General features: G+C 50.9%; 1 protein-coding gene across 1 annotated transcript in view; it reads left to right on the top strand.

Annotated features, from left to right (window-relative positions):
• Positions 1-1,785: 1,785 nt before the first annotated feature.
• LOC147701476 (pleckstrin homology-like domain family A member 2) overlaps positions 1,786-22,554 on the top strand; it is a 30,886-nt gene continuing 10,117 nt past the window's right edge. Inside the window, exon 1 of the mRNA XM_086928660.1 lies at positions 1,786-2,501. Coding sequence (XP_086784786.1) covers positions 2,070-2,459 — 390 coding nt within the window. The 5' untranslated portion in view covers positions 1,786-2,069 and the 3' untranslated portion in view covers positions 2,460-2,501. The remainder of the gene's footprint in view (positions 2,502-22,554) is intronic.

The following is a 22,554-nucleotide window of genomic DNA, read 5'->3' as shown; positions in this document are numbered from 1 at the left end:
TTACAAGGAGTAAGTAACACAGGCAGAGGATTGAATCCTATGGAGCGAGCCCCATAGGGTCTCGTGAGGAGAGGAGGAGTCGGCTCAACGATGACACAAGTGATGTTGGTTCGGAGGCGGCAAGAGTGAAGTGGTGGTAGCAATGCACTGGAAGTGTACCTGGGTCAGAGCCCCGATCTGCAGGTGGCTGACGGCACTCTAACTTACCCAAATCTCAACCCTGTTTATGGGTATACTCTGGTTCTTTTTGCGTGCTGCATTGTGAGACAGGGATGGAGCAGAAGCGCACCATATCTACAGTGAATGGCATCCTCCTCCCCTCTCCCTAGTATAAGTGAAGAATTTTGCTGCTGTGTGCCCCGCACTGACCTTTGCACCATAGTGCAAGGGTGTGTGCGTGAGTCTTGCATAGTTTTGTACTGTAAGCGTTCCCTTCCAGTACAAAATACTATACCTAGACAAGCTGTAAAACTTTTCCTATTTTGTATGTGTGCGGTACAGTGCAAAGTCAGAAAAGAAAAGAGAAATGAAAAAAAATCTCCTTTTAATGCCTGCTTTTAAATGCATTAATTTGTGACGTAAAATCCGCTCTCTGTTTTTTGGAAGGATAGGGTTTTGCATCAAAACGCATGGGTGGTTTCATGGGAACTGGAAGCACACCTGATACTATGTACCGCAGAGCAGCGCTTTGCGCTACTATTTTTAGACAAGTAAATAGTAAAAACATTTTGTGCTGGTTTGCGTCACTTTTGTGATGGAAGCACAGTGCAACAATATGACGTAAAATAACCAACAGTTTTATGAACTTCAAAACAGAGAGAGCGTGTGTGTGTTTGTCTTAGTGTGCGTGTTTGTCTTAGTGTGCATGTAAAAATCCTTGGTACGTCCCACCCCCCATCTTTTCAATCAGCTCTGCAGTGGCAGCCCTCCTGGCGCTCTCCTGCTGCCCACAGAGCAGCTTATCCCCGGGATTAGTGTTCCATCTCCTGTAAACGCTGGTTTTACTGTCTCCAGCTCCTGTTGGTGGGGCGTGTGTAGGAGGGGCCTCCGACCCCACCAGGCACTAACCTCCCTGAAGAACGCAGCACCCTTCCCTTGGATGGACCGGGCTTCTGCTGCTCTCACACTCAGCCACCCGAAACTCAAGGACTGGCAGACCCTCGTCTCAGCGCTGCTGTGGGACGCTCAGCTGTATCCACGGGGGAGTGGAGGAGCTTCTCATTTCAACACTACTAGAATAAGCGCAACTTTGTCCAGACAACGATAGCTCCGCATTTCAACACAGCTACTTTAATCCGCCGACCTGTGTCCAGAGTCCGACTGATCATCCTCTATTGCTCATATAAGGCAACGAACCGCGGCCGTAGACCGGCACCTTGTTTCAACCCTAAATAGAGGAAAGCCTAGTTGGGCTCAGAAACTGGCGGCCCATTATCTCAGCATTACTACAGGAAACTCTGCTGGGCGTAGAGTCCGACGGCTGTAGGACGCAAACTGGGTCCAAAGACCGACGGACATTTTATCCACAGGTTAGACAAAGGAAACCGAACTCTGGGACTACCAGGGCTCATCATTTCAACACAAACAGTGTGAGTCTATCTGTGACCAGAGGCTTATGGCAACATAACTACAGGACGCTCAGCTGTGCGCTTAGTGTGACGGCTCCTGGCCTCAACCCAACTAGAGGAAGCTGCAGAGGTGGACAACTCTTCATTTCAACGCAGCTACAGGACGCCAGGAAGGACCCAGAGACTGGCGGCTCCTCATCTCAACATAACAGGAAGCTCAACTAGACCCACAGACTGGCTGGCGGCTCCTTATCTCAACATACCAAAAGGGAATTCAGCTAGACTCAGAGACTGGCGGCTCATCGTCTCAATTTAACAGGGAATTCAGCTAGACCCAGAGACTGGCGGCTCCTCATCTCAACATAACAACTTGAAATTTAGCTAGACCCAGAAACTGGGTTTGTAGACTGATCTTGAGGGAGTGAGTCACCTCAAACAAACGACCCAGAACCCCGAGGCCACACGTCTTCAGGTGAACCCCGCCGTTTGCTTGCAGGCGGCATGCAACCCCCCATCCTCGCCCTGAAGGAGGGCGAACTGGAGAAGCGAGGGGGCGGGATCCTCCAGCTCTGGAAGCGGAGACGATGCGTGCTGACCTCTGAGGGGCTCCGATACTCCTCGGGCGCGGGAGGCCCGACCAGGGAGCTGCGCTTTGAGACCCTGGCCCGCCTGGAGTGCGTCGCGCGGGAAGGGGAGCGCGTCTACTTCACGCTGGTGGACGCCGGCGGGCGCGAGAGGGACTTCCGCTGCGGGGCGGCCAGCGCGTGGCACGCCGAGATCACGCTGGCGCTAGTGGCCTTCCAGAACCGCAAGGCCGTGGAGGTGCTGAGGAGCCACAAACAGGAGGCCAGGAGGCACGCGGGAAGGAGGCTGAGGAGCTGGGCCTGCTGAGAGAGGCCTTCACCCCGACCGAGCCCAGCCCACTGCGCAGCAGTAAGTACAAGTCAGTCAGGAACCACCGACACCGTCCTGAGGCCAGCAGGGGTTTAATACCACCAGAGGTCAACAGGGGTTTAACATCACCAGAACCAAAGGTCAGAAGGGGGTTAACACCACCAGAACCAGAGGGTTTAACACTACAAGTACCAGAGGTCAGCAGGGGTTTAGCACAAGTACCAGAGGTCAGCAGGAGTTTAACACTACAAGTACCAGAGGTCAGCAGTGGTTTAACACCACCAGTACCAGAGGTCAGCAGGGGTTTAGCACAAGTACCAGAGGTCAGCAGGAGTTTAACACTACAAGTACCAGAGGTCAGCAGTGGTTTAACACCACCAGAGGTCAGCAGGGGTTTAACACAACAAGTACCAGAGGTCAGCAGGGGTTTAACACAACAAGTACCAGAGGTCAACAGGCGTTTAACACTACAAGCACCAGAGGTCAGCAGGGGTTTAACACCGCCAGTACCTGAGGTCAGCAGGGGTTTAACACCACCAGTACCAGAGGTCAGCAGGGGTTTAACACTACACGTACCAGAGGTCAGCAGGGGTTTAACACAAGTACCAGAGGTCAGCATGGGTTTAACACTACAAGTACCAGAGGTCAACAGGAGTTTAACACTACAAGCACCAGAGGTCAGCAGGGGTTTAACACCACCAGTACCAGAGCTCAGCAGGGGTTTAACACTACAAGTACCAGAGGTCAGCAGGGGTTTAACACAACAAGTACCAGAGGTCAACAGGAGTTTAACACTACAAGCACCAGAGGTCAGCAGGGGTTTAACACCACCAGTACCTGAGGTCAGCAGGGGTTTAACACCACCAGTACCAGAGGTCAGCAGGGGTTTAACACTACAAGTACCAGAGGTCAGCAGGGGTTTAACACAAGTACCAGGGGTCAGCAGGGGTTTAACACAAGTACCAGAGGTCAGCATGGGTTTAACACTACAAGTACCAGAGGTCTTTGATAACCGTTATTAGCTTGCAAACACGGCGCCCCAGAAGTCAGCACCGGCGAAGTGGCACTTATCGTACAGCCCTAGAGCCGGCCCTGAGTGCGATTTAACATTGGCAGGGCCTGAAGCCAGAGGTCAAAGATTGGTTTAAATCTCTAATGTCTGAAGAGAAGGGGTAAAGGGTGTTGTGTATCCATGGGACAGTGGTTCAGGCTTTTGCATGGCGCTGGAAACCCTCTAGCCCCAGTTAGCTTACCTCGCTCAAGTTAGTCCCTGGCACAGAAGGAACCGATTCGCCTCTCATACTGTGGCAGTGGTACTGGAACACTTTTTAGAGTGGGGTGCTGCCATCTATATGACATCACTGAACTCATAGGGATTGTGAAACATTCGAGTGTCACACTAAGAACAAGTGTAGCAAATGTGCCCGTTCAGCAAGGGAGTGGTAAAGGTGTAGTATGTATCTGGTGGTGAATTTTGGAGCGCACAGTCGATAATATATTACTACAGCATGGTATGGTAACTCATTGTCATGTCATTGAAATGGCCACTAGCTTTGCATAGACATCGTTTTAATGATAAAGCTATATAGCGCTCAAACAATAATGTGTGGAAATCGTTTTTCTGCTAATATTTGTCATTTGGGGATTTACCAAGTAAAGTGTCTTGATTTGTTTTGACCCTTTTGAAATCTTTGTTTCCATCACATTTCCGAATTACCTAAAAAGCGCTTACTTTGTGCTATCCTAAGTGTTGATATATTTTGAAATATTTGTACAGTTCGTTTATTGGTATTTAAATGTTGAGTATTAGAAAATACTACATCCTGCAGCCTTTCTTTGAACACCAGGAAGATTGCCACATTGCTCATTTTACAAAACCCTTTCACTTTGCAATCATAGAATAAACACCAATCTCCATGTTAAAAGAATAAGCAGCAGTTTGTCAGAAGACCTAGCCTGTAGCTCTGTCTTTGAAAGCATTGTAAATGTATAAAGCAACATGTAAAGGTTTCTTTATTGCTCATTCACCTTCACCAGCATGGTTATTCTGTGGGTCCTGCATTGTTCCCAGCACCTCTTCTTACAGCAACAATGCACTGTGGTGACTTTAAGAGGCCCTGATGACGCCTGGTGTTTCTGCTAGTAATACACATCTAATCCCCCTGCCCCGAAGAGGGAGGGAGGGTTGTACACAGGCTGTCAAATACCATTCACTCCACCCCTCCAGAGATTAAAGACAAGAGTTAATCCTTGAGCATGGATAGAACACGGGGCATGAGGGGGAGGAGTGGTGGGCTACCAGTTCTGGAGGAATGATGGACTCCCTGTCCTGGAGGAGTGATGGGCTCCCGGTTCCGGAGGAGTGATAGGCTCCCGGTTGTGGAGGAGTGATGGGCTCCCGGTTCTGGAGGAGTGATGGGCTCCCGGTTCTGGAGGAGTGATGGGCTCCCGGTTCTGGAGGAGTGATGGACTCCCGGTCCTGGAGGAGTGATGGACTCCTGGTTCCTGAGAAGTGATGGGCTCCCGGTTCCGAAGGAGTGACGGACCTCCGGTTCCAGGGGAGTGATGGGATTCCGGTTCCGGAGGAGTGATTGGCTCCCTTTTCCGGAGGAGTGAAGGACTCCCGGTTCGGGAGGAGTGAAGGACTCCTGGTTCCGTAGGAGTGAGGGGGGAGGGCTGGAGGTTCAGACCGTGCTATCCTACCATCACTTCGTTATAGTCACACCGACCAATGAGTGACCTGCTTTTACCAGGATCACAACACCCCTATTTACTCGAGCTCATGTGTGATGATTGACAGGAGCACTCACTGTAAAGACGGGCAACCCAAAAGGTACAGTGGAGAGGCACACCGCTCACGCTGCATTTTGGTACATTCCGGTACATTACTCAACCTGCACTGTTAACGCTGCTTACCCTGCACTCACAGGCTCACTGCTCTCCCTAAACTCAAACATTCACCCTCCCCTTATACACCGCCCTCACTGCATTTATACAGCCACACCCTTCACCCTGCACTCAGACTTACTGCCCGTCCTGCACTCAGACACAGTATTCACCATGCACTATTATTACACACACATCACTCTACTCATACAGCCACGCCCCTCACCCTGCACTCAGACACACTGTTCGTCCTGCACTCACACAGTATTCACCATGCACTATTATTAGACACACATCTTACTCTACTCATACAGCCATGCTCCTCACCCTGCACACAGTCACACTACTCTATCTGCAATTATGCACAATATTCACCCTGCATTATTACCGACACCCCCCCCCCCCTCAGTATGCTAATACAGCCACACTCCTCGCTCTACACCCAGTCACACTACTCGCCCTGCTCCCAGTCACATCACTGGCCCTGCATTTAGGTACAATATTCACCCTGTACTGTTATTACAGACACCCCCCTTCACTACTCTAATACAGCCACATTCCTCACCGTGCACCCAGTCATAGGACCTGGATCCCCCAGCATGCTCCCCGCTCCCTCCTGATAACTTGCCAACCCACATTAAAATCATCGACAGAGATTTTCGTGGGTGTAAAAAGGCCATGTTTAATATTTGACATTTCATAAACATGACAAGGCATTTCAAATTCATCATTTACAGTTATCAACACAATTTCATTATTGACTTTCCAGATCTTCTTCAGCAAGATTCTAATCCTCCCGCACTAAGGGGCCTTCCAGCTCGCATCTCCCATGCAGAGCATCCACGCAAGGTGCAACCCACCTGCGCACATGAGGAGTGGGCCCCCAACCTCTGATCCTTGTCCGCCCACTCCAGGGGCCCACCCTCAGACCACCAGGCTGACCAGGAGGCTCGTAACCTGTCGCCCTAGCCTCCCCAGCCGGGGCCATATTTTACAGCGGAGAGCTTACCGTCTCCCCCCTCAGTGCTGGCCTAGGGAGTACGCAAGGCGGCCTCCCGTCCATTTCGTCGGTCAATTTTACTGTTCCAAGGTCTTTCTACCGCAACACGCCCCTCCAACCTAATGAGCTACCGGGACGGGTGGGTGGGAGTTAAAAATTTTAAAATGAGGGACGAAGGAGACGCTTCTGGGAGCCTACAACCGGACAGAGCAGCAGAGGACGAAGAGACTGGGGTCCCTGCCCTAGGGACCTAAATAGGTCCCCAGTCCCCGCCCAACCGGAAGTGCGTCGCTTCTTGCTGCCCCGGAAGTACTAAGCGGACGGTCGCCCCTTAGGGCTGGCCGGCCGCCCAAAGACTAGGTGAGGTAGCGGCGGGGCCGGGGGGCCAGGCCTAAGGGCGCACTTCACGATGCTCGCGCTTGGCATAGGACTTGGATCCCCCAGCATGCTCCCCGCTCCCTCCTGATAACTTGCCAACCCACATTAAAATCATCGACAGAGATTTTCGTGAGTGTAAAAAGGCCATGTTTAATATTTGACATTTAATAAATATGACAAGGCATTTCAAATTCATCATTTACAGTTATCAACACAATTTTATTATTGACTTTCCAGATCTTCTTCAGCAAGATTCTAATCCTCTGGCACTAAGGGGCCTTCCAGCTGGCATCTCCCATGCAGAGCATCCACGCAAGGTGCAACCCACCTGCGCACATGAGGAGTGGGCCCCCAACCTCTGATCCTTTTCCGCCCCCTCCAGGGGCCCACCCTCAGACCACCAGGCTGACCAGGGACCCAGGAGGGGTTATGTTACACTTTTTACACCGCAAGGCGCACATTATCCTCCTAGAATCTTTGTCCTTTGAGAAAAAAGACAGATGTTTATTGTAATCAACGCAATGGTACCTTTAACGCCTTAACCGCGGCGGATTTGCGGGTGTTTCATTAAGTGGGCGGGACCACGTTGGCCAACGGACGGGCGCAGCACTACGAAGGTAGTGCTCGCAACGGCCGTTGGCCGACAGAATCAGTGAAGGGTAATAAAAGACTGCTGTGATTGGCTGTTCAACCCCTACAGTGCCACGGGTGAGATGAGTTTGCCTTCAGCACCATTGAAGCTGGCTGTGCTGAGGATGAGACCATCTCGTCCTTAGCCCTTAAGTGGTTATGTAAGACAAACGCACCAACAACTTGAAATTCCATAGAAACCCATACATACACCACACACACACACACATTGGAGGGTAGGGGGCAAAGAGAGGCGGAAGAGGGGGGAAGAGGGAGGAGAGAGGAGGTCGGAGGTTCGCAGCTCTGTGTTTTTTTATGTGTGTTGTTTTATGTGTGTTGGTATGCGCACACACTTGTTTGTGGTGTTGTGTGTAGCTCAGGCCCGGCTCCAAGAATTTTTATTTGGGTGGGCCACTGCGTGCTTGATTTGTTGAATATATGTCTGGGCAGGCCTGCTTCAGGAACCTCCTTTATCTCTTACAAGGCCCAGTAAAACGCACTCTTTTCCAAATCTCTTTCTAAATATTATCACTCTCAAAAAGTGTTTTTTCCATCTAATGTTCCTTTGATGGGAAGAGGAGGTTTCTGAGGTGGGAGTATCAGGCAAGTGATACTTCACCAGCTCTCTCTGTGTGAGCCTTCAGGGAGAATCTCTCTTCATTACTACCGCCACCTGACCCCGGACTCTGCAACACTCTCCCTTACAGGCTTGATTATCCACTACTCCTCTCCTGTGCACCTTATCGCACAGCTGACCTTGGGCCCCTGCCCCATATCAGGCACCATAGTGCTCCACGTTAATTTTTTCCCAGTAAAAATATTAGTAAAATCACCTTCAAACTTAAAACATTGAATATAGCAGTAAATATAATTAGCACACACTTTAAAGTATGTTCCACAGAAGCCCTTATGACCCAACTGCTAAATAAACAAAAACAGAAAGGCCATGACAGGGCCGGCTTTAGCGCTGGTGCGAAAGTCCTTTTTGGCGCCCCACCACTGACCTCCTTCTCCTTTTCCGTAAATTCCTTTACTACCATCCTCCAACGGTGCCCCTCATCCCTCCATGGGCCCCCTATTGACCTCCTCCTTGGATTCCCTCACTGCCAACCTCCACTGGTGCCCCTCATCTCTCTGTAGCCCCTCCCCCACATGACCTCCTCCTCAGACTCCCTCACTACCACCCTCCACCAGTGCCCCCATCTGTCTGTAGCCCCTCCCCCTCATGACCTCCTCCTCAGACTCCAATCACTACCACCCTCCACCAGTGCCCCTCATCTCTCCCTAGCTCCCCCTCCACCCATGACCTCTTCCTCGGATTCCCTCACTGCCACCCTCCACCAGTGCCCCTCATTGCTCCTTAGCCCCTCCCCCTATTGACCTCCTCCTTGGATTCCCTCACTGCCACCCTCCAACAGTGCCCCTCATCTTTACGTAGCCCCTCTCTCATATGCATTTCATTTGTTGTGTAGCGCTACTCATATCAGTGTTGGGTGTGTCAGTACTTTACACCACACACACATTATACAGAAACAATGTAAATCAGTCTACCGGGAATGTCACATAAGCCAATGAGGATTACAAGGTGTAGGAATCATGTGTCATCCATACTGGTGGACAGTATATTTTAAGAGGGTTTGGTATGGGGAAACACAACCTTAGGATTTAAAGAGTATTCCATTGGGGTCAGCGTTACTGATAAAAATGTATATCTGCCCAAACATGCTCATTTTAACAATATTAGAATAATGAAAGACTGAGGAAGTTCTAACTATATCACAAAACAAAAAAAGCGAAGTTCTAACTATACCATTCATGTTTGTATATAGCTCCTTGGTTATAGTTCATTCGTCACTGTCATATGTTAGGATTGTAACTTCTGAACTGCAAGTAACACTTGGATCTCTATGACAAAGGCAGTGACCCACTGAGCTTCCACAAAAAATACAGGGGCATATTACCAAGCAATATGCTTGGTTAGAGACAAAAAATTATCGCTGAGGTGCGGCGATACAGCAAATAAACCTTGGTATTACCAAGGTTTATCGCAAATGCGATAAAAATCGCCGCAATGCATGAATATCGCTGAAAAGTCAGCGATATTCATGCATTACCGAGCTAATGCTCTTAGCCATGTTATCCACTTCCCATTGGATAACATGGCTAAGAACTGCTCAGGGCAGGTGTTAGCTTTTGGAGATATTCGCCCTTAGCGCGAATATCTCCAAAAGTTGGTAAAAGGAGATAGCGATGTTAGCGACTGTTTTCAGTCACTAACATCTTGGCACGCCCACTTTGCATGTCATTAGTGATAAATATCACTGACATGCAAAGTGGGGCCCAAGATGGTCGCTATCTCCTACTAACTGGTGTTAGCGACAGCTAGGTAATAGGGAGATAATTTTATCTCCGCTTTCTTGGCTTTTAAAGCCAAAAAAGCGGAGATAAACCCCCTTGATAATATGCCCCCAAGTTCATCTGCATTTAGAAACAAGTAGCAGACAAATGATTGCTCTCCAGCAGGATCATTAATCACCAGCGTTCACTGGGCATTTAGTATTGTCTTATTGTTGTCCTGCATAATAATAAAAAACTGTTTAAACAAAGCGCACAAAGTATGTGTTAAGCGGCTGCAGGGATCAAGAAAGGTGAATATGAATAAACAAACTTCTTTTCTCCTGTGTTGCATAGAAAAATAAATTTCCATGCAGCACAATAGTAGGCAAAGGTTATCGTTAACTGAACAAGCATTTACAATGCAACGGTTTCGCCTTTTGCTAAAGTTAGAGCTATTGGCATTGTAAATGACAACATTTTTATTTATGTGTTGCTTTTAAAAACAGATAAATAAATGGCATTGTCATTTACATTGCCAATAGCTTAATCTCTCGCAAATGTGAGACCTATTGCATTTGCACACACACACATACACAAACATGCACAAGCAGTACACTGTAAAACACGTCATCTACACCCAGTACTGTACGCCTATAGCATGCATATATAAAATTCAAGCAGACTATACTGTTTAAAAACAGCCTACAGACACGTGCTAAACCCATAAGCCATGCACACGCAATATACCCTAAACACGCAGCAGGCAGACGCGGAATGCATACAATCTGTGCCTTGCATAGGCGGTGTGCACCCACGTCCTTTTGTAAATCAACAGAATGCACACACAATGAGCACAGCCTACTGTCCACCAAGTGGCATTATTCACAATATTGCGTGCATGGAAGGCATACATACTCACGCAATGCGATGTACATTATAAACTGTGATCTGTATTACATGTCTATGGTGCACATGTTGAGGGGCGCAAACCCGATGGAATGCTCACACATCTTGTAAACACTATATGGTGTGCACAAAATGTAAGCACATTATTCTGCACAATTACCATGCACGCAAGAGACGACGAAAAAACATCTTGTTTAGGTTTAAACACGCCTAATGCACATCATACCATACATGCATGGAATGGACGCAGAGTATATTGTAAAAGGAGCGCGCTTACGGTATAGGTTAACCACATATAGAAAATACTTACTTTGATAACTTTATAGAAAATACTCTTAACAAACTGAGCAAAACTGACATGGCACAGACAATGCATACAAAATAAACTGTGCAGACAACGTTAGTTCGTGAGTATAGCACACACAGTCTGCACACGCCCTATTCAATATACAAACATGACATGGAAATACGTGTACTTGAAAAGTATGCACGTACTTTACTTATACACAGCTCACACAAACTATACTGTACACAAAGAGTGCGCATGCGCGCCCGCGTACTGTAAACATACGCGTACACTATTCGGAACACAACTAGAACTGTCTTAATATCTACCCTGGAAAACATCCTTTAAAAGCTAACCCTGCATATGATGTGTTTGAGGAGCAGGGCACGCAAACACACAGCATGGCCACACAACATGCAGCAAACACTCGGTGCGCTTGGACAACCATATATAAAGAAGGCATGCCCGCCCACTGTACAGCGCCTAGACTCGGCAAGTAGACCTAGATAAAAACTAGAGCCTGGTATTTTAACGCGCACACACAACTTGCGCCAACAGACTGATATGCAGGTTTGCCCATGCAGAATGCTATCACAGCACCCAAGAGGGCGAAGGCAGGGGACTGGCTAGGCATAGCCTGCTGTATAGCGTCTGAAGGTACCCGCAGGAGAAACACTCAGTGCTAGAAACGTACAAGAACAGAACAGTGCAAACAGGAAAAGAACAATACGTATATTGAACACTTTCTAGTATTACAAACTATCTAAATCCTCGGTCTGTGAGGACACAGGCTCAGAATTCTCCAAAACACGCCTCAATTACCATACTAACTCCACTGGGTATTCTTCATTCTCAGCAAATAGGCCGTGTATTGAATGGGCATGGAGACCTGCACTCCTCATTAGACTAAACATGATTAAACACAGAGTGCCTGCACTTCTCATCAGAGTCAAACAGTTTCGTACAGTCAGTACCTGCACTTCTCATTAGACTGCAGGAACTCCCAATCGGAAAGTACCAGAACACACACACTTTCAGAGAGCACATGGTTAGAATTCTCATTGGTCTATAAACATTATAACATTCTGGGCCTGCACTTCTCGTTATTGCAGGCACTTTCAGAGGGCTAGGACGTCTTCTCATCCTGGTGATACCACTTTCAGACAACGAGTACGTGCACATCACACTGCACTTCACTCTACAATCACGACATACCATTGGGTACCTGCACTTCACATCAGACTGCATGCAATTTTTGACAGTCGGCACCAGCACTTCTCGTTCGAGTACAGGCAATCCCTGGTGTCGGTTATCTGTTCATTTCATCAGACAGCGAGTGCATGAAGTACAGTGACTGGCTGACAGTCGCAGGCCCTTCTCACGAGCCCACAGGGGCTGTTAGTGGTGACTACGGGAGCTGTCACTGGTGAGCACACTGCTGTCACTCTCAGAGCCTGAGTGCCTGCAGGGTTCTCCAGCCTGCATGAACTTTGCCTCAATTGGATTCTGCAGTTCTAGGTCGCTGGCAGATAGCACCTATAACAAGCCTACAGGCGCTGTCAGGCTGTATATTAGCACTTTTATACACAAATGCTGGCACTAACAGATAGCGAGTACCTGCACTTCTCAACAAACCTCATGCCACAGTTCTCACCAGAAAACAGGCACTGTGAGACAGAGAGACTTGCATTGGTCACCAGACCACCTGCGTTTCAGTTTACATCAATCTAATTCTACAGTTCATTCTGGATTACAGGCACTTTCAGGCACTGTGTACCCGCACTTCTCAAAAAACTATATGTGGTATCAGGCAGTAAGTCCCTTGCACTTCTCACCATACTACAGACCCTGCCAGATTGAGCCCCTGTTCTCACCAAAGAACATGCACCATCAGCCAGTGAGTCCCTGCACTATTCACCAGACCACACGCACTGTCAGTAGGCACCAGCACTTACCCTCAGATTATGTGTAGTGTCAGGTAGTGTGTCCCTGCACTTCTCACCATGCTACTGATCCTGATTGAGCACCTGCTCTCACCAGAGAAAACGCACCATCAGGTAGCGAGTCCCTGCACTTTTCACCAGACCACACGCACTGTCAGTGTGTACCTGCACTTCTCATCAGACAAAGTGGCTTCACGTCAGACCACAGGCACTGTTACTAGGCACCAGCACTTACCCTCTGATTATATGTGGTGTCAGGCCCTTCTCACAGTCTTTGCACTTCTCACCAGGCTACAGATAGATAGAACAGCAGTTCTCACCAGAGAACGAGCTCCCTCAATGTCTGCACTTCTCACCGGAGCACTGGCACTGCCAGATAGTGAGTGCCTGCACTGTTCACCAGACCACAAGCACTCTTGATGCGTTCTCGCACTTCTCACCGGACTGCAGATGCGATAGACGCGGAGCTCCTGCACTTGTCACCAAGGACCGTGCATCGTCAGAGTGAGCGCATATTAAAGATGGCAGACAGTAGCGTAGCTTGGATGTCATTATATCATCATTATATCATTACCCTTATATAGGCTGCCCTTCAGTGGTCCAGAATGGACCAGAAGGTTCTGGAATGCCCTATGTTAGGCTATGGCCAAGTTCTGTTGGTGACAGTTGGGGCAGTTGGTGGCCACCATTTTAGGTGGTGCCAACTTTCCTGTCAGAACAGGCCTCTGGGCCTGAGGTAAAAGATTAGAAGGGGGAGAAAGAACACCTATCCCCCTGGCCAACACCTACAAAAAAGTCAGTAGACAAAAAATTAACAAGGGTATGAGGGGCAAAAAGGGGACAAAATAAATAATAATTAGGAGGGACTTCGCCAAAAAGCCAGACAGGTCTAACACGCGTCCCCCCCCAGCTGAAAGTGGGGAGAACTACCCAACCCCTTGGGAGTCCTCATCACTAAGGCGGAAATACCTGGAGAGACCGTCTGCATTGGCGTGGTTCACTCCAGGCCGATGTTCCACCCGGAAGTCCATTCCCTGTAGGGAGATGGACCACCTCAACAACTTGGGATTTTCCCCCTTCATTTGCATCAGCCAACGAAGGGGTCGGTGGTCAGTCTGAACCAGGAAGTGCGAGCCAAAGAGGTATGGCCGCAGCTTCTTCAGAGCCCACACCACCGCAAAAGCTTCCCTCTCAATGGCACTCCACTTCTGTTCCCGGGGAAGCAGCCTCCTGGATAAGAAGACTACGGGTTGATCCAGGCCCTCTTCATTCAGTTGCAATAACACTGCCCCAATGCCATGTTCTGATGCATCTGTTTGGACAATGAACTCCTTGGAGAAGTCTGGGGCATTCAGGACCGGCGCTGCACACATTGCCTGTTTCAACCTCTCGAAAGCTTGCTGACAAGCTCCCGTCCAAACTACCCGTCGAGGTTGTTTCTTGGAGGTGAGCTCTGTGAGGGGCGCTACAATAGTGCCATACCCCTTCACAAAGCGACGGTAGTAGCCTGTGAGGCCCAGGAAAGCTCGGACCTCAGTCTGTGTCTTGGGGGGTTCCCAGGCCATGATGGCCTCAATCTTTGCCTGCAGGGGCTGCACAGTCCCCCTACCCACCAAGTGTCCAAGGTACACAACCGACCCCTGCCCAATCTGGCATTTGCTGGCTTTGATGGTCAATCCAGCTTGTCTCAGGGCCTGGAGAACGGCCTGCAAATGCTGCAGATGGTCCTCCCAACTGCTATTGAAGACAGCAATGTCATCCAAGTAAGCAGCAGAGAAGCTCTCCATTCCAGAGAGGACCTGGTTCACCAGCCGCTGAAATGTGGCAGGGGCGTTCTTGAGCCCAAAGGGCATCACACAGAACTGGTAGTGTCCCTCAGGCGTGGAGAAGGCTGACCTTTCCCTTGCTCCATCTGTCAAGGAGATCTGCCAGTACCCTGAAGTGAGGTCAAAGGTACTCAGATATTGGGCAGCTCCTAGCCGGTCAATCAATTCATCCGCCCTAGGGATCGGATGAGCATCAGTCCTTGTCACTGAATTCAGTCCTCGGTAATCCACACAGAACCTCAGTTCAGGTGTGGTGCCTGGTGGTGCGGCTTTTGGCACGAGCACCACCGGACTGGACCAAGGGCTGTTGGAAGGTTCAATTACTCCCAGCTCTAGCATCTTGGCAACTTCTCCATGGATGCTAGCCTTCACCTTGTCAGACAGCCGGTAGGTCTTGGACTTCACTGGTGGGCTGTCTCCTGTGTCCACATCATGGGTACACAGGTGGGTCCTTCCCGGGACAAGGGAGAACAACGAAGAGTACTGCTCCAGGATCTGGCGGCAGTCCTCCCGTTGCTCAGGAGTTAGAGTAGGAGAGAGAATCACTCCCTCCACTGACCCATCCTTCTCTTGGGACGAAAAGAGATCTGGGAGAGGTTCGCTTTCCGCTTCCTCTTCCCCGTCAGTCACCATCATCAACATGACTTCGGGCCTCTCATGGTGGGGCTTGAGTCGGTTGGCATGCAGCACCCGAAGGGGCTGTCGAGGGGTCTTAAGGTCCACCAGGTATGTGGCCTTACCCTTCTTCTCCAACACCTCAAAGGGGCCTGTCCAGCGATCCTGGAGGGCGCTAAGCTCTCCAGGCTCCATCACCCACACTTTCTGGCCAGGCTCCAATTCCACCTGGTGAGCATTGTGGTCGTACCACTCCTTCATGACTGCCTGGCTGGCCTCCAAGTTGTCAGAAGCTTGCTTCCACAACTTTGCCATTTGGCTCCTGAAGGCCAGCATGTAGCTCACCACATCCTGGGGGGGTTTCCTGGAAGACTTCTCCCAACCATCCTTCACCAGGCTGAGAGGACCGCGTACAGGGTGCCCATACAGAAGCTCAAAGGGGCTGAAGCCCACTCCCTTCTGGGGCACTTCCCTGTAGGAAAAGAGTAAACAGGGTAGGAGGACATCCCATTTCCTCCGCAGGCTCTCGGGCAGACTTCTGATCATGCCCTTCAAGGTCTTATTAAACCTCTCAACCAGTCCATTTGACTGGGGGTGATAAGGAGTGGTGAACCGGTAGGTCACTCCACACTCCTTCCACATTGCCCGCATATAAGCTGACATGAAGTTGGTCCCCCTGTCGGACACAACTTCCTTGGGAAATCCCACTCGGGTAAAGATTCCCATTAGGGCTCTTGCCACTACAGGTGCAGTGACTGTCCTCAGAGGTATTGCCTCTGGGTACCGTGTGGCATGATCCACCAGAACCAGGATAAACCTGTGACCAGCTGTTGTTGGTGGATCCAAAGGCCCTACAATGTCGATGCCCACCCTCTCAAAGGGTGTGCTAACGACTGGAAGTGGTTCCAGGGGAGCCTTTAGCTTCACCCCTGTTTTCCCACTGGCCTGGCAGGTTACACATGTCCTACAGTATGTGTTGGACGCCACTTTCATCTGAGGCCAGTAAAAGAGGAGGACAAGCCGTGCAAAGGTCTTGTCCTGGCCTAAGTGTCCTGCCAGGGGTATGGCATGAGCCAATTCCAAAAGAAAGGCTCGGTACTGTTGCGGGACTACCAAGGCCCTTGACGAACCAGGCAAGGGTACCTTGGGTTCACTGTAGAGGAGTCCATCCTCCCAGTAAATATGGTAATGTCCCGTAACATCACCTGCTGCTTGGGCTTCAGCCTGTCACCTCAGTCCCTCAAGGGTGGGGCACTCCCTCTGCCCCTTACAGAATTCCTCTCTGGTAGGACCTCCCTCCACATGCCACTCCGCAGGGATGGGCAAATCCTCCAGAGAGTCTACTTCCCCCTCCACGGACTCCTGGTCCACCACCGCAGGTGGCCGATCTGTCTCATGGGGTGTGGAAGCCGGAGCAGGCTTTCTCTGCCTCCGGGTCTGTCCCTTCTTAGCAGCGGGTTGGGCCATTGTTCCAGGCTCCAACCCAGGCGAACTCCCTCTCCGGGCAGTCGCAGACCGTGTGCTGACACAGGCCCAGTCAGGTGTACCCAGCATCGCAGAATGCGTCCGGTATTCCACCTCTCTCCAAGTGTTGTGTTCCATGTCATTCCCCAACAGACAATCGACTGGCACGGCAGGGCTTACGGCAACTCGAAGTGAACCTGCAACCCCCTCCCACTCAAAGGGAACCTCAGCCACTGGATAGTGGCCCATTCTGCCGTCAGCCATCGCGGCGGGGTGGAGTACATTTGGAACAACCTGCTCTGGAGACACCAGCTGACTTCTCACCATAGTCATGCTGGCTCCTGTATCTCTCAGAGCCTCCCCTCTCTGGCCATTGATGGTAACCCATTGCCCATACTTTGTAGTATTTGGGGGCACCTGGATCTTTGGCACCATCTCCCGCTCTCCCAGGGACACCAAGGTGACACCCGCCCACTCACCCCCCTTATCTAAGGGCAACTCCTCCCCGAGCGCTACACTAGCTACTCCCGGTGACTTTCCTCCGGTGGGAGGGGGTGGTCTCTTTGGGCATCTGACATCTCCCTTATAATGTCCAACGCCACCGCATTCAAAACAGTGGAGAACCCTGGGCTGCTGGCTTTGGCCAGGATTAGGGTTTCGGGGCGGGTTTGCCCTAGGGGTGAAACCTGCTCCCTTCCCTTGGAAGTTATTTTGGGGACCTTTAGAGAACTCTTTCTTTTTCTCCCCCCCCCTCCTTCTTCTGGGGGGCACCCTGTCCGGCTTTTTGAGATTCCCCTCCAGTCCCCTTGGAGGACACCCGGGTACTTGCCCAGATGTCCGCCTCCTCTGCAAGCTTCCGGGGATTGGTCAGCTTGCTGTCTACCAGGTGTTGGCGCAGCTCAGGAAAACATTTCTCGAGGAGGTGTTCTCTCAAAAATAGATCGTACAGCCCCTCATAATCCTTTACCTCACTGCCCTTGACCCAACCCTCTAAGGCCTTTCTGGCGTAGTCAAGGAAGTCCACCCAGTTCTGAGTGCTCAACTTGTGGCTCCCCCTGAACTTCTGTCGGTACTTTTCTGGGGTGAGCCCGAACTTCCTTAACAACGCCAGCTTCATGGTGGGGTAGTTTGTCTGTTCCTCTGGATCCAGGGCCAGCAAGGTGTCCCGACCAGCAGGAGGCATGTACTTGTACAAACTACCCCCCCAGTGCTTCTCCTGCACTCCATAAACCCTCAGAGAAACCTCATAAGCGGCCAGCCACTTTGCTACATCGTCCCCCTGACTGAAGCTCGCTATCAGGTCCTTTGGTATATAGGGTTTGGTCTCCCTGGCTGACTCCTTTGGTTCGCTGCCACCATTCCTACTAGGAGAGGACCCCCGTCGCAGACTTTGGAGCTCCAGTTCCTTCAGTCTAAACTCGTGGGCCATCCTCCTCTCCTCTTTCTCCTGCTCCAACTTAGCCAACTCCCACCATAACTGTCTTTTCTCCCTCCTATCGGTGAGCTCGGCTTCCGTTAGGCTTCCCCCAGAGATGCTACTGCCCTTTCTGGAGTAGGACACTGGTCCTGTGAGTAAGTTTTCCTCCTCATGGCGGAATAACTCTTCTACCTCCCCCACCGTGTCCTGGTCGACCTCTTCATCCTCCTCCTTCTTTCCTTGGTGTGCCTCCACCCAAGCCCTAAGACTGGTCTGGAGCTCCCCCTTCCTGGCACCATGTTTGAAAAATACCCCCATTTGTTGGCAGAACATTTTCAATTGTGACACGGAGTAGACCTCTAGGTTTTCCACAGCGAACTCCATTGCGAGTCAGGCATACCTAGATACGCACCAGAAATTTCAGAGTGGCAAGGGCAACCTAAAGCCAACTCCACCCACCACCAGGAATAAATTTGGAAAAAACAAAAAGACTAATTGGGAGGGCCGCAAGGAGAAAACTCCTGGTGTAGGTTTGGTGTATTACGTCAAATTACTAGTGAGTAGCTGCGACCAAGTCAGGATCCCACCGCTAGGCACCAATATGTTGGAATTGGGGTAGCCTGGCCTAGGGCAAGACTAGCATATCAGAGGCACAGTGTAAAGGTTGCAGACCACCCAAAAGTAATTCCACGCAATAGCACTCAAAAAGAAAACACTACACCAAAAATGTGTGAAAATACGTACTGCTTTATATAAAAATAATTTACTCTCTGTTCTCACAATATAAAATAGTTTAGAACATTTCAAGTCACTTTAGATCAGTAATTATCTCATTTGAACTGCTAAGCAATTAAACAGCCAATTTCAACAATACAGTACAAATGTCATTAAATCAGTATACACTCTCAGGTTTGTTAACTTGAATCAATAATCAATATCTATGGTAAATTTCCTCAGATTTCAGTATTAATTAGATTATACTCTAGAGAAGTGCTCTAGACTTTACCTCCTCACACTACTACCCATTATCAGGGAGCACATTCAATGAGAGGTTTAGATCCCAGATGTCAACAGTTGTCTCAGCCACTTTAATTAGGGCTTATACCTCTTTTAAGTTACCAGAACCCTCAACACCACTTTGGCACGTGCACCTTCTCTCAGGCTCTATCACAATAGCTTACTTTTCCCAGAGCCAGCACTTATTAGAGATAGCTTCCTCAAGTACAGGTGAGGAAGACAGTCAGGGTGTTGGATCTGTTTACACCACGCTCTAGCGCCCCTCCTCTCCCTCCTAGACAGTTCTCCTAGGGACTCTTCCTCTATTGTAATGACTGAAGGAGATTAGGCCCTACCGGCTACCTCTCCCCACCTGCCCCACACACTCCTTACTGCATCAGGGAGGCGTTACTCCCCAAGCCTCCACGTGTCAGGCTCACTCGGGCGGCTCCGCCGCAGTCCAGGCTGGCAGAGACTGAGGGGAATCTCTCTCGCAGTCAGCCTTCTGTCCCCGAGGAAGCAGGAAGGTTCGAGGGCGGGATCACGTGCACCCGGCACCTGCTACCGGCAGTCAGCTCTTCGCCTTCCCCCTCTCGCTCACGCCGGCTCCTCTGTTTGGCGCTCAAGCGAGGGGGTTTATCTCAGAAGTCGCGGCGCTCAGGGAACCCTTCCGGCGCCTCTCCACACAACCCGATGGTCGCGCTGAACTCCTGGGCATGCGCGGAGCTCCTTTACAGCTCCGCCTCCGCTCCCGCCTATCTCCTTGAGTCGCGCTGATCCCCGGGGCATGCGCAAGGCCCTTGCTCACAGGGCGGACGCTATACTCCTGGGCCTGCCCGATCCTAGGCCCCTCCTGGTTCCAGAAGCGGACGCGCCTGGAACATGCGCGGTAGCGCTCTCTTACTTCCCAACCCTTGGGGTTTCCACGATGACGCGGCTGGTGCCCCCGGGGTCCCGCAGACGGCCAGAACAGCGCCGCTCCTTTCACGCAGTCACTTCCCTCACCTGGCTCCAGGGGAAGTATACTCTCGAGCTGCGCACTCGCCCCCCAGGCGCTGGCAAGGGGAAATTGGAAGTGTGGGAAATCCTCTATTGAGAGCTCCCTGACAGGGTTCACTGGGGCTCAGATTTAGAAGGGACTTTCTTCACAAGTAGATTGATTTCTGTAGGAGAGTAGGGTCTGCAATCCTATGATCACCCAGATTTTTTGCTTTTGTTTCACTGGTTTACGACTTTCTCTGGCTGTGGGCCTGCCAATCAGACCCACAGCCTGGCTGTTCTCTTTCTAAATTACGACATGTACCCTAGGTGCATTTACCAATTGGCACTGGGCCACCTTATCAGACCCTGTAACTCAGGGCATAGGTGTACCCAGGGCTGCCAGGGGCTGCAGCATGTATTATGCCACCCCTGGCTGGCCTCCTAAATTTGACACAACTGGCTGCATGACAGCTGGGGCAAAGTCGTGTAATCACGCTTTGCTGTAGGTGTAGTATACCTATACCTAACCCTAAAATGGACACACAGATTCCTATCAGTCACTCCTATGGCAGGCCTTGACAATCCTGAAGGCAGAGTGCTTGGAATCGTGTGAGATGGTGCTCTGGCATGAGCTGAGCCTGTCTGCAGCTTGCGGAACCAAGTCCTAATAGCTGTTCCATGATATCGCATACCATATACTCTTAAGTGCATTATAATCCTCGCGGTTAAATGCTAACTTTGGTATTGCTTTATCAAAACATGTCGAGTAAGGTGTCATACGAATTGGAATACTAACCCCTCGCCAATTCTGGCGACGGGGTTAGCATTCCACCCTTCTAGAGGGACACGACATGTATGTAACTGTGAACCCCGGTTAAAGTTAAACGAAGCCTCAGCTCCACAAAATGGATGCTGCCACCACAGACACGAGTCTGACCCCCTGCAGCTGGGAGTCCTCCCAGTGAGGGGAGCCTGGACAAAGGGTTTCCTGTCAGGGGCGGTGCTAGCACCGTCCCAGACATGGTTTTGTGTATCCTGGGTAGGCAGGGCTTTTCAGGAAGGTGACTGCTGAGTGGCACCCCGGTGCTCACTACGCATAGGCCGGTCTGAACCAGTTCCAGGGGCACACCAGCCCCTGGCCTGGGGAAGTCCGGCATGGCTGAGGGGTGTAACCACCCCCCACCTAGTCCCACCCATAGGCAGGACCTAGTCACCGGGTCAGCCCCCTTTTTTAGTATAAAGATGGGAGCGGGCCCCCTGTTCAAATTAGATCATCTTTGGAATCAAGACACGACTTTCTTCGAAAGGACTTCAAGATTTCTTCATCAAGATTCTCCCTTGTGGCTAAGGAGTAGTCACCCTGCATCCGCAGGCACCATCCTAAAGAACACTGCGGTCTGCTGCAAGTCCTTCATCACGAATCCGACGACCCAGCTCGACGTGACCCGGCTTCCCTGGCACCTCTGACCTCTACTCACCTCTACAGCCAAGCTGAGAACCGTGAGTGCGACGAGACCTCGAGGGACCGACGATCGCCAAGACTGCACGACATCTTTACTGCAAGCCCACCGTGTCCTCCACGGGTGAGTGCTTTGGGGTCCGAGAAGCCCCGACCCTGCGCAGCTCCAGCACCCAAGATCAGCCTCCCTGCATCTCCACGATCTGCGTGGGGCCCTTCGGCTGTTTGCTGTGCACCGCGTTGTTTGGCTACTAGCCGGCTGGCTTGTGGCCTTCTGAACGACGCCCGACGACATCACTGCTGCTGGTCTGGTTGCTCCAGACTGGCCCTTGCTTCCTTCTTGAAGAGAGGCACCCCGGACCCTCCTGGTCCACTCCAGACGCCATTTTAGGTCCACCGCGTGGGCTTGAATTTGCCAAGGCTTTGTTGCCCAATCCTGGGTCCAGCGACGCCGACAGCTTCTATCTTCGTGGGCCAGCTCGATCCTCCTTCCTGGTCGCCGACAACGCCTCCTGGTCCGTGAGATCTCCGAGCCCAGCGTCACCCACACGCCTTGTCGAGGTGGCTACCATCCGGTGCCCTCCTGGTGCCCACTGACTACTGGCTAGTAGTCTCGAACTTGGTCCCCTCTGCTTTCAGGTGTCATCTTCCATCGATCCAGGCTTGGATCCACCGAACTTTCTTCACTGGTCGCCTGCCAGCAACTTCTTTCTTCCAGGCTCCTGGTCCGTCAACGAGGATTCCCGACGTCTTTTGAGTCCTATGCAGCTGCAGCCGAAGAAGATGGTTGGGAGGGATTGGTCAGGGGTTGAAGGGGGAACGTCTCCCTGTAGTGGCTGTCTGTCACAGGGACAAACTAACTGCTCCCAGTGCGTCCTCCTCCTCTCACCACTGCCTCACTCCTCCACTCTCTGGTCAGCACAAAATGGCTTCCCCGCATTCCGCCTTATATAGGCTGCCCTTCAGTG

Source organism: Lissotriton vulgaris, chromosome 7, assembly GCF_964263255.1.
Source record: "Lissotriton vulgaris chromosome 7, aLisVul1.2, whole genome shotgun sequence".
NCBI lineage: Eukaryota > Metazoa > Chordata > Amphibia > Caudata > Salamandridae > Lissotriton > Lissotriton vulgaris.
This window is presented reverse-complemented; position numbering and strand designations above follow the sequence as displayed.